The 11,699-nt window shown below is 38.8% G+C and overlaps 3 protein-coding genes across 3 annotated transcripts; 1 reads left to right on the forward strand and 2 right to left on the reverse strand.

Annotated features, from left to right (window-relative positions):
- The first annotated feature begins 300 nt into the window (after positions 1-300).
- hypk (huntingtin interacting protein K) lies at positions 301-3,197 on the forward strand. Its single transcript, XM_028014277.1, has 4 exons — positions 301-533; positions 1,168-1,223; positions 1,333-1,384; positions 2,977-3,197. The coding sequence occupies exons 1-4, from the start codon at positions 372-374 to the stop codon at positions 3,070-3,072; spliced, it is 366 nt and encodes a 121-aa protein (XP_027870078.1). The 5' UTR covers positions 301-371; the 3' UTR covers positions 3,073-3,197.
- On the reverse strand, positions 3,192-8,412 carry mfap1 (microfibril associated protein 1). The gene is made up of 8 exons (XM_028014265.1): positions 8,209-8,412; positions 6,619-6,835; positions 6,399-6,537; positions 6,127-6,314; positions 4,978-5,247; positions 4,752-4,911; positions 3,661-3,750; positions 3,192-3,583 (listed from the first exon to the last, which is right to left on the reverse strand). Exons 1-8 carry the CDS (start codon positions 8,288-8,290, stop codon positions 3,404-3,406), a joined length of 1,326 nt encoding a protein of 441 aa, XP_027870066.1. The 5' UTR covers positions 8,291-8,412; the 3' UTR covers positions 3,192-3,403.
- An 827-nt stretch (positions 8,413-9,239) lies between these two features.
- hddc3 (HD domain containing 3) lies at positions 9,240-11,551 on the reverse strand. The gene is made up of 4 exons (XM_028014276.1): positions 11,378-11,551; positions 10,579-10,634; positions 10,262-10,502; positions 9,240-9,830 (listed from the first exon to the last, which is right to left on the reverse strand). The coding sequence occupies exons 1-4, from the start codon at positions 11,487-11,489 to the stop codon at positions 9,700-9,702; spliced, it is 540 nt and encodes a 179-aa protein (XP_027870077.1). The 5' UTR covers positions 11,490-11,551; the 3' UTR covers positions 9,240-9,699.
- Positions 11,552-11,699: the final 148 nt, after the last annotated feature.

An 11,699-nucleotide genomic window follows, 5' to 3' on the forward strand; every position in this document is an offset into this window, starting at 1 on the left:
TTTTAGTCAGTGGATTGCACTGCTAACCTGCAGCAAGAGGATGTGGTGTAGCCCTGTGATGGATACATTTATTTCGGTCCAAATGTAGTAGTTCTGCAGAAACCAGTTAGTTTTGGTCCTTATTTACTATCAGTTTATTTACATCATCTTAACTTTAATCAAAAATGCAAAAAGAAACAATTTTACAGATAAAATCTTTTTAAATTGCTCTTTATATTCGTTTATATTTTCTGTTTAGATTTTTTTACACTCAATAAATTAAAAGCTCGGTTTTAAATAAATTAGAGAAATTTACTTCCTGTGTAACCATGTTTTTCCTCCGACGCGTAGCGTAGCGGAACCTTTCTTTTTGATCCGGCTAACCATCCAACATGGCAGCGGAGGGAGACGTTGATTTGGACCTGGAAGCCGAGGAGAACTGCACCGGGAAACCGGTGGAAAAGCCTCGGAAACATGACAGCGGAGCCGCAGATTTGGAGCGAGTCACGGACTACGCGGAGGAAAAAGAAATCTCCAGTTCGGACCTGGAAACGGTGAGAGCTGCGGGCTGTAGCCGACGGGCCGACCCAGAAACATGCGGCTGGAGCGGCTGCTGCTAACCGAAGAGCCCGGGTTGTTTGTCAACGGTTCTTTAAAATCGCTCGCTTTAAAATCTCTATAAAGTCTTTCTAAAAATGACCATTAAAACAGTTTAAATGTTGTGTAATCGTCAGACATTTACTGTTAATTAACTAGATGTTTCTAAGCTAAAGTTAAATATAGCTTTGTTGAAATCCTTTATGACTCCTATCAAAAGTCTAGTATTATGCCAAGTAAAGTTTGAAAAATATTTTTAAAGTGTATTGAGTACACTTTAAATATTTACACCTGCATCTTTTTTCTTTATTTTTTTTACTAAGTCATATTACACATTTTGTTTTCCATTAATTCTAAAGCAATAGAAAAGACAGCTAACATTAACTAGCTGTTACTGCAGCTTTAAATAAGTGAAATTTATAAATTAAATGGTAGCCAATTAAATGAGGCAGAAGTGGATTAAATAGCTGTAGAAAAAAACTAAATATTAATGCCAGAAAATAAACATGCCTATAACAAAAGTTTAATTTTCTTTGATGATGCCGACTGGTTCAAATCAAACCAAATAAAAACTAACTGCTATTCTTTCAGGCGATGTCGGTGATCGGAGACAGAAGATCCAGGGAACAGAAAGCCAAACAGGAGAGGTAAGATAAGTGCTGATACGATCCATTATTAAATCCGTTTTATCCTGAGGATTCAGGAAAAATCCACTTTAATTTGCCTTGGAGATGAACTCGTTCTGTTTATTTTCAGAGAAAAAGAGCTGGCTAAAGTCACCATCAAGAAAGAGGATGTAGAGTTGATTGTAAGTAGATTTAATTTTCCAGTTAAGATTATATTGCATATAATCAGTCAATAGTTAGCTGGTTTACATGTCTTATATGAAGGTGTTTCAATTTAATTTGTTTTTAGACAAGGACAGAATATTTGGTTTTATGTTTGTGTGATCTGGACCCCCATACTTGAAGCTCTGCATTTTATGTACTATATAGTAATAGATACTGACAAAAAATAACTTATGTTAATGATAAGTCTTCATTTTCCAGTTACTCTAAGATGTATGTTTTTATAGCTGCCCATGCGTTGTCTATAAACTCTTGATTTGAGTCAGGTGAGTTAAGATGTCTCAATGTACAACTTTACCTAATAAATACCTTGGTTGCAGTTTTTTTCCTTTCGGTTTGCACCAAAATTCTTAAGAACAAGATGCATAATGATCTGATTTGAAAACAAATATTTTTGTTGCTGTTACTGTAGAAGAAAAGTAGCATTTGGCTGATCTCCTTTTTATTACACTGAGCTTAATTAGTTGATATCTGGCTAATTAGTCAGGCTACCTGCTCAGGTAGCAAGCCATGGCTTCTTAGCAGGCACGATGTTTTCAGCTTGCCAACTGTTTTAATGTAAGTTTAACTCGAATTTGAAAATTCAAGGTTTTTTTATTATTAAATATCAATCATAAATGAAGAGAAACTTGCATATATTACATAGTTTGTTGTTCAGAATGAATCGTCTGTGTGGCCAATAGAAGTAAGCCAGTGGCGAACATGAATGCATTACGGTAAATTTACACTTACCCGTGGTTGATGCAAAAAGCAAGCTAACTAGCACGGGTATGTTAACAGCTAGTCAGCGTTGGCCTCAATAGCTTCGAGTCGTAATAAAGATGTTTGCGCACCGCTCAGACGTTTGCCCGACGTTGAAGTCCAGCGAAAAATAAACCAGACGATAAAATAGTCATGGCACCACAAAATGTACGACCTGTGATTAATGTATTTCATGCTAATTTATATTTTCCTAGTCTTGCCATTACCTTCCTGTTCTATTCCGCTCGATAAAAATCTCGCTTCTGACAGTTCTCCCGTTTACTTTAATTTCCCCGGTCTAATTTTTAAGGGGCCAATCAGAACAGGAGGTGATCCCGTGAACGATGACGTCGTTGTTCTGCGCTGTTGTCATCGTCTGTAGTATTAGCAATGGCAGCAATTTTGAATCTTGTTTGCATCGGCACTTCTCTCTTAGCAGTGGATGGTTGTTTACAGTGCAGGCAATTTCCCTACGTCACGGTCAAACGCATTTGGGTAATATTTAAAACCTCAGCAGAGTCCAGCTCCAGGAAGTGAGATCTATTTTTTCCAAAAGAATTTAAGACGTTTTAAGGATGCATGGACACCCTGGAAGTTATTGCACTAGCGTTGCACTGCTTCAGTTTTAGTTACTGCTTTTATTACGACTATAAATGGATCAGAACTGTAAAAATGATCTTTTTTCAAAGGAAACGTATAAGGATCTTATTTCAGCCAGAATTGCACAGCAATTCTTTTTGTTTTAATTTGTGTCAAATCCAGTTTGTTGCTTGTGTTATAATTGTAACCTTTGCCGTTTTTTGTCGTGCAGATGTCAGAGATGGAGATCTCGCGGTCGATGGCGGAGCGCAGCCTGAGGGAACACATGGGGAACGTGGTGGAAGCTCTGGTGACTCTGACCAACTGAACACATTCTCACACTGGACTGTTTCTCCCCACCTTAAACCTCACCGGATCAATCCAACGGAGCTGATCCAACCCAAATCCTCCAGTTTTTTTATTTTCAAATAAAAATTCACTATTGTGTAAAAACAAGTGTGTTTAATTCAAATAGCTGTACTTGAACAGACGCCACTAAAACTAAACTGGTAGGTTATTTACAAAATTACACAAATCCAGCTGCTTCCTTAGACTTATAGGCCGACTATGCCAGGTGAAACAAAGTAGGATGATCAGTTCATGTGTTTGGAGAAGGATTGGACATCGCAGGCTTCCCTCCAGCGCTCACCAGGATCTTCTTAGGTCTTCCTCTTCTTCACGGTGGGCCGATCGAACACATCCCTCACGCCGGCCGCCTTCTGCTTAAAGAACTTGCTGTTCTGAGCGCTTTCCTGAGCCCAGGCCGAGTCGAACGACGTCGTGTCCTGGTCCACCAGGTGGGTGTACTTGGTGCGACCCGACCGGCCAAAGTTTTTCACCTGGTCGGAGTGAAAACGGTCAGAAAATAAAAAACTGAACCTGCATAATAAATTCCAGGTATGCAAGCGGATCTCACCTGCATGACTTTGGGTAAGATGGTTTTGTTGAAGTGATCTTCCAGAGTAGGAGCGCTGAAATCTCTCTTATACACATCCTCCTCCTCATTCTGGGACAGAGAGCAAATGTTCAGCACAAAAAACCACAACAGGTGTGTCTACACTGCCACCTAGTGGACCAAACGAGCAATGAAAAACAAAGGGGCAGTATGCGTTTTCTAAGCACAGTGCCATATAGCAAATATGACTTAAATTTAATTTTACATTATATTTTAATGACTTGAAATTGAGCCTCTGTCTCTTTAAAAATTCCTGCTCTTTTTTAAACTCCATGTTCATGAAATCATCACAACATGGCTCCTCTATTAACCCTTTAACAACGTTTCTGCCAGCGTTGCACTGAGAAGCTCCTAGAATGAGATCGGCTGATGTGCAGCTCCACCAGGTGTTTGCTAATATCTGCTGGCTAGTCTGAAGGAGCTGAACAAGGGTTGCTTTGTGTGCCAGAAGCTTGGAAACCACAGCTTCGAGGAGGAGCTACACCTCGAAGGCGGGGCTAGGTCCAACCAGGCATTTTGCACAGCTGAATGGTTGCCATGGAGATTAAAGGATTTCTTAAACATGCATAAAAGAGTCTAAGCAAAACTTCAGGTATGTGTTTGATGAGGGAACAATATAACATAATGGAAATTGATTTGACATGATACCGCCTCTTTAAGAAAAGTTTCAGATTTTGAGCTAAAAGCTATGGAAGCACTTAACTGCTGGAGTTTGGAAATAAATTCAGAAGAGAGATCTTGTTTTAACAACTTTTATATCACGTTAAAACAAGAAAACTCAAATTTTTTAAGATTTACATCTGTCTAAAACTAAAATATGCTATAGTTTAAAAAAACAGAATAGCAAAATGTCTTGGGATGTTTAGGTCTAGAACAGGAGGAAAATTCATTTTCATTTTGGTTCACATCAAGATCGAGAATGTCTTTAAAGGGCCGGTTGTAGCAGAAAGTATCAATAAACTACCCAATAAGAAATTGCTAATATTAATAAATATTTAATATTATATTTATATAATATCAACTTATTTGATGAGAATGTGCGTCCTGCTCACCATGAAGAACGCTCCTCTGTGGTAGTACTTCTGTAGGAACTTGTATTTGCCCTTCTGGGCTTTGTTGGTAACGACCTTGCCGCTGTTCCGGAGCTCCGCCCGCCGCTCCTCCTCCGTCAGGTTGTGGAATCGTTCAATCTCGGACTTCTCCTTCTCCATCCTGAAGACAGACCCAATCACCACCCTGCTCTGCGTCTCACCGTCTCCATCAGATCTGTTTACTCACGTTTCTCGTGTCTCTCTGTCCCTCTTGATGCGCTTCAGCTCTCGGACCTTCCAGGCCTCGTACTCGTCCTCCTCGTTCTCTCCGTCCGTGTCCAGCGCTTCCAGAGCGGCCAGCGTGCGCCGGTTCTCCTCGAACTCTTTCTTGGCCTCCTCCTCGACGATTTTCAGAGTGTAGCGGCGGCGCTCCTCCGTCTGCCGCTTGGCCTCGGCCTCCAGCTCCCTCTGTTTCAGCTCCTCGGCTTCGCGCTCCGCCACCGTGATTCTGTCCTTCCTGTCCACCAGTTAGTTTGGCAAGTTATGGACTCATTACTTCCTGACATTCAACCAAATGTTCAGAATAATTTTAAACAATTTGAGTAATTTTACTTCTGTTTAAGTAATAAGTGAAATGTCACTTTTTTAAAAATCTCACGTTTTTCGATAAAGTTTTTGCATTAGGATGAGATTTTTTGTCTGTATTTAAATTAGCATATTTCACAAAATGGAAACACTTTTTGTCATCATGAGTCACAGGATCAACAACCAAACGTTACTACTGGCAGAAACAACAAAGAAGACAACAGGAAGTGGTTGGCTGGGGATGATGCTGCATGTTTTCTAGGGATTTATATTGTGAACAAACTTATTCACATGTGATTCTAATTGCTTCTCTTATTTAATGGAAACATCGTAATTGCAAAGTTGTGTTTTTTGACATTAACAGAATATCAAACATTTGTAATAGAAACAAAAATACTGATAAATTACTGATGCATTTATTGCCAGAAATATTTTCAAACTGCTAAAACAAAATTGTAGTTTTTGTGCCAATAACTTATTATACTTCAAAACTAACTTACAAGTAACCTTTCAGCAACATTTAGGAGCTTGATTTAAGTCAATAATTCCTTAATATTGATAAAAAAAAGTTCTAGTTCCACTGACAGATAATTTCACTTAGAACATGGGAAAATGTTTTGTTATAAGTGAAACAATCTTGCCAGTGGAACTAGAGCTTTTTCATCAATATTAAGGAATTATTGACTTAAAATAAGTTCTTACTTGTAAGTTAGTTTTTTTATTTGATGTGTACTGAGATATTTGCACTAGAACTTGGACCAACATGCTTGGCAAGATTTTGTTTTTGCAGTGCAGTTTTCAGAGTTCTTACTTGCGGATGAAGACCGGTTTGAGTCGCGGCTCCGCCTCGTCCTCGCTGTCTGTGTATTCCTCGTATTCTGACTCAGACTCGGACTCCTCCCCCGACTTCACCTCCTCCTCCACCTCCATCACTTCCATCTCCTCGTTCTTCCGCTCCACCGCTCGCTGGCGCATCATCGCTCGTCGCCGCTCAATTTCCTGCAGAACGATAATCAGACAATTAGAATTTAACCAACGTGATGGAAAGGATTAAAAACCCAGACGTGTTTGTGTAATGCCAACCTCATCATCCACTTCTTCCTCCTCCTCCTCTTCTTCCTCACTGCTGTCTTCGCGCTCAGGATGCCACGTTCCCTCGTCCGAGTCCTCGCTGCTCTCGGCCACGACTTCAGGCTCAACGATCTGCCTGTGCCTCGCTAACCTGAGAACCAACAAGTGAGAAACGTCTTCACTCTCCAGAATTCACTGGTAGTTTGAGTTACAGCTGAGCGCCGGGCGCTACCTCTCCTCCACATCCTCGGAGGTCCGGTTGAGCAGACGCCGGAGACGCGGGTCGGAGACGTCCTCCTCCTGTGGCTCCACCTCCGGCTCCGCCTCCACCCCCTTCTTCACAAACTTGAACTCCTCATCTTCCTCGTCTGAAGACTCCATGGGGGCGTAGTCAGGACGCTTACCGGACACATAGCGCTTCACCTTCACCTTCTCCATGGTGAGCTCACCTGCGTGACGCACATCAACAAGATGGCTGACATCAAGTTAATCTGAATACAGTCAGAAGTTTTCGTTTCTGGTCTCAAACATCCACAGTTAGAGATCAGAAATCAACTATAGACTGTTCATTAGTGATCTAATCTTTAACCACAAGACTACAGATTCCCTTGGCTTCTTTTTGCCTTCCTTCACACCACAGTGAAAAATCTCAAGAATTTAAGTCAAAATAATTATTTTGGACATTAAATTATTGGTGCAGAAATGCATCAGTTTGTACAACTTTAAATCTTTCAACTTTAAACAAAAAATCAACAAAACTCAAATCTTACACTTCCCTCAACACCTGTGAAGGTTTACCAACATTTATTTTGTGATTTTCAACTGCATTGTTTACTGACTTATACAAATAAAAACAGCATATAAAACCAAACCTTGATGTAAAAGCATAACTAAGATAGAATCTCACTTGAAAACAAATATAAAATTACACGAAACATGATTACAATTCAGCAAATCCAGTTTATTTAAGTTCTAACGTCATACTTAATTAAAAGTTGTAATTGTAATATAACTTTGTCGGCTTGTGTCTGTGTCTTTAGACCTGAAACATTACTAGACATACACATATGTCATCTCTTGTTAATGCTTTCTTACACAGAAAACAGTAAACTTCATAACAGGAATCAACTACAGACGTAGCATGAACAGCTACTGACATTTGTAGAAGTTTGCATTTGGCTGATCTCCTTTTTATTACACTGAGCTGAATTAGTTATAACATATATATGATATCTATAAGCGGTTGTTTACAAACATTTTTGATATACTTAACAGACCACGAGGAAACTCCTAGTGGAGATGTTGAAGGATTTTTTGGTGTTTTTTCTTCTGATTTTTGGCGCTATGTGGACACGTGATAGATTAATAAGGTGTCTGACATCATTTCACCACATGTATAATTAGATGCCTAAATTGCAAAAAATAAGCAACGGACGTACCACCTTAAAATTCCAAATAAAAGCATTAAATACTAAAATGAGCAAATTCTAAGCTTGACACTCAGAAATAACATCAGACGTGTATTTGACCACATCATTTGTCATCCTGACCACAAAATAATTGACCAGCCTGTTTGCAGCCACCGGCACTGTGCTAAAATATGGACATTATAACACTTTGGATTTTCTAAGGCCTAAAATCAAAATGCTCAAATTTAAGACATAAAATTCAAATTTCTTTTGCTCTTTATAACAACTTATCTAACATTACGTCTTTATTTAACCAGTTCTAACACTGTAACTTTTTCATTTCGTGTATTGTGTGCCAACAGTGACATTAGCTGATGCTAATGTAGCTAAATGGCTAACCCACAAAAGCTCACCTTTCTCGTTCCGGATCGGAACGGCACCGGCTGTGGACTGGATCGGTGGAAGCTTCATGTTGGCGGCTTCGTGACTAGACATGATTGCCTGGTCAACGATAAACGAGCCGAAGAAAAATTAAAACGATATTCCAACTAGCTATTCTAGCTCGTTGTAGCTGCTGTGAAACGGAAGTTCAACAAAACGCGTGGACGGACAGGAAGTAGAATTGTTCCGACTAACGTTTCCGCCGCTTCCGGAGCACACGTAGCTTCACATTAACATTTTATAATTAATTGTTTTGTCCTAGTGGCGTGGAACATGAATCTTTAAAATATTCTATGTATCTTAGAGGAAAATCTTGAGATAAAATACTCAATGAGAGAATATCAGTTCTCTCATTAAAGAGAGATTTAGTAGATTTAGTGCAGATTTGCGCCCCCTGTGGTTGTTGAAAACAACGCAAAAGAAATCAATCAAACAATTATTTTTTCCTGGGTAAATAGTAATATTGATTAGAATATACAGTTGATAATGATAATAAATGGAAATATTACTATTACTATTAGTAGTAATATTCCATTTTATCAGTCATACATACCAATTAAACATTATTTTTGCTATTAAACATATTTTCCACCTACATTCTTCCATGTAATAGCAAACAGCATAAATATAGAGAACTACATTTGGCAGGTCACATAAATGCATCTGATTTAATATCAGAGGTCACTTTGAAGTGAGTTTAAATAAATGGAGGTAATTTATTTTTTACATTTACATAAGATTGCAGAGTTGGATTCACTAAATATAACTATGCTCCTACTTGAATAGAAGGAAATAAATAAATGCAGAAATAAATGATCTATTCAAGGCTCCTGAGCTCAGGACCCTCAAGGTTCAACATGAAAGCCAACTATTAACTGTTAGATCAAAATTCTTTCTCTTTCTTGGAGGTATTGATATTAGCCTTCTTAAATGCTCACAAAGATTATCAAAGACATTTGTGTCAACTTCTTTTGGGTACCTGCAAAATGACTTAATTTAAACATTTGTTTTTACATCTTTTATTGTTCACCTTATAACATTAGCAAACAAAACAACATCCCTGAACCATGTAGAGTAAAATTCCAAGTAAGTCTCCCAGTATACAGTACTTGTTTCTAGATGGTAAATTCAAGTAATTTTATTTGCAATTCTTTAATATTTTTGCCCCCAGGATATATGTTAACTTCCCTCTGTGCCAAAAATGAATGTTTATTTTTTAGTGGCTGATACATTAGGTTTACAATAAATAGTGGGGAAGTTTGATGAAAGAAAAGAGCCAGGAAAATGTTGCTTTCTTAATATTCAGAAATAAAATCACAGTTACATGATGTCCTGAAAGTATACAGCAAACATAACACCCAGCACAAAATAAGGAAAAAATATTATTTTTATGGCTTGTAAATGATATTGCATCTGATTAGTGAATCAAACAGTCAATTCTCCAGGGAGGTGAGGCGGTTCTTTCAGAGCTGGACTCCTCTCTGTTTGAACTGATCCTCCAGCTTCTCCTCCAGAGCCGAGTTAGTTCCTTTTAGACCTTTAACCACCTCAGCGGCCCAAACAAAGTACTCCTGGACCCGCTCAGCCGACCAACCTGCCAGAGAAATAAGAAGAGGGTTAACGTGAAAACTGAATATAGAAGCTTTGATGGACATGAATGTGGATGTTTTGTGTTTTAACTTTAAAGTTAAAAAAATGTTTTCTGGACACTGAAACTGCGCTTGGAGTGAGCATATGGTTTCGCTTGGAGTGAGCACTGTATTTCTTTTGGGTAAATGTCTCTTCCACGTTTGCAGACCTTTGTGAGAGCTTTGCTAAGTAGATAAATAAATATTTCTACATGTCAGATTGGAAGTAATGAGGGTATTTTAATAACGCTGGAGAGCTGAGCAGCAGAACAGAATTGCAGACAGTTAGGAATCTTGAAGTGTTTGTGCACTAAATCTGCAACATTCACTTTAAAAAAGAACGACAACAGCTTCCACAGATAAAGATTTTTTGTTTTCAGTGTAGAGAGGTGCTGACCGACAGGCGTGCAGGCGTTCAGGTCCCTCAGGTTGTACAGCTTGTCAGCCATTTTCACCAGTTTAGCTTGTCGGCTGCAGTGAGGTGCATGCTCCACCTGCAGGCGCTTCCTCTCGTGCTTCGGCAGACTTTTGTCATCAGTCACCTCCTGGACAATTCGAGCTACGATTGGCCCGAATCTGTCCACCAGCTCCTCCGGAGTGGTGTCTGTGTCCTCTACGGTGTCGTGAAGCAAAGCTGCCTGCATGTCACAGGCAAAGGGCTTAGCATGGCAAGAAAGGCCGAATATATCAGAGAGATGACGGATGAGAACGTACTTGTAAAACCTCGATCTCTGTGACTCCTCCCTCATAGCTGAGGATCCTTGCTACACCTGAAACACAGAAACATCAGACATGTTAGAGCTTTCAGTTGAAGGAGAAATATAGTAAACACAAAACTCTAACAAGTGGCATCATCATTGCAATTATCAAGTATTGATCTTGCATAAGAGAGGCATTCTAACTGCAGATGTATAGATATAAATTATGCATTTATGATTCCACATCCCATATTCATTGAAGTTTGCAGACGTTTAGTTTTGTGCAGCTTCCTATAAGTTCCTATAACATCATTTCAGTTCCTCTCTTAAATGTTTTTATTTAGCTAATAATTTTTCTCTCTGTAGAATAACTTTAAACAACAGAAGAGAATTAGGGTCAAAAAGAATTCAGATTTTTAATGTAAGAATTTTGACACATATTTGTCATTAAAGTCGGAATTATGAGATTAAAGTTAGAATTTTGAGAAAACAAAGTCACAATATTGAGATTAAAGCCAACATTCTACGATTTAAATCAGAATTCCATTTTTTTAGTGGTTCTAATTCTCTTCCGGTTTGAACAGCACGGAATTTGATCCTTACTGGATCGGCTGCAACAGTTTTTAAGATGATTGCTGATGTTTTTCCGTCTTGGGATTTTGTTGACGCACCCGATGTTGTTATTGAAAGGACGGGAATTTGCCATCAATTAATATGAAACTAAATATTTTTTTCATAATGGTCTTTTTCGGTTATAGAAGGTGAATTTTCACCAAATAAAGTTAAACTCCCCTTGTAATAAAATTCCTACCAACCGATTGGATGATTAATGTACGGCGTTTCTTCTGGATCTTTACGGCGTTGTTTACGATGTTTTTCCGCAGCAAAATTAACGGTTTCTAACAATAAAGCCGCTTCTGAATTCATAGCTAAATGTAAATACAGGAATTGGTTGAGTTAGCACAGGTCCGCCCTGTACTGGGTCCGGACGGAAACAGCAGCTCACATGATCATTTCCGCCCTGTCATCTAAGGGAAGTCGGTGGCTGCTCCACTCAGATAGATTCACTTTTCGTATATTAAAAATAAAAATACAACTTTTTTCTTTTGCCTTATAGATTATTAATTAAGACATTGC

This window comes from Xiphophorus couchianus, chromosome 4 (assembly GCF_001444195.1).
Source record: "Xiphophorus couchianus chromosome 4, X_couchianus-1.0, whole genome shotgun sequence".
Lineage (NCBI taxonomy): Eukaryota > Metazoa > Chordata > Actinopteri > Cyprinodontiformes > Poeciliidae > Xiphophorus > Xiphophorus couchianus.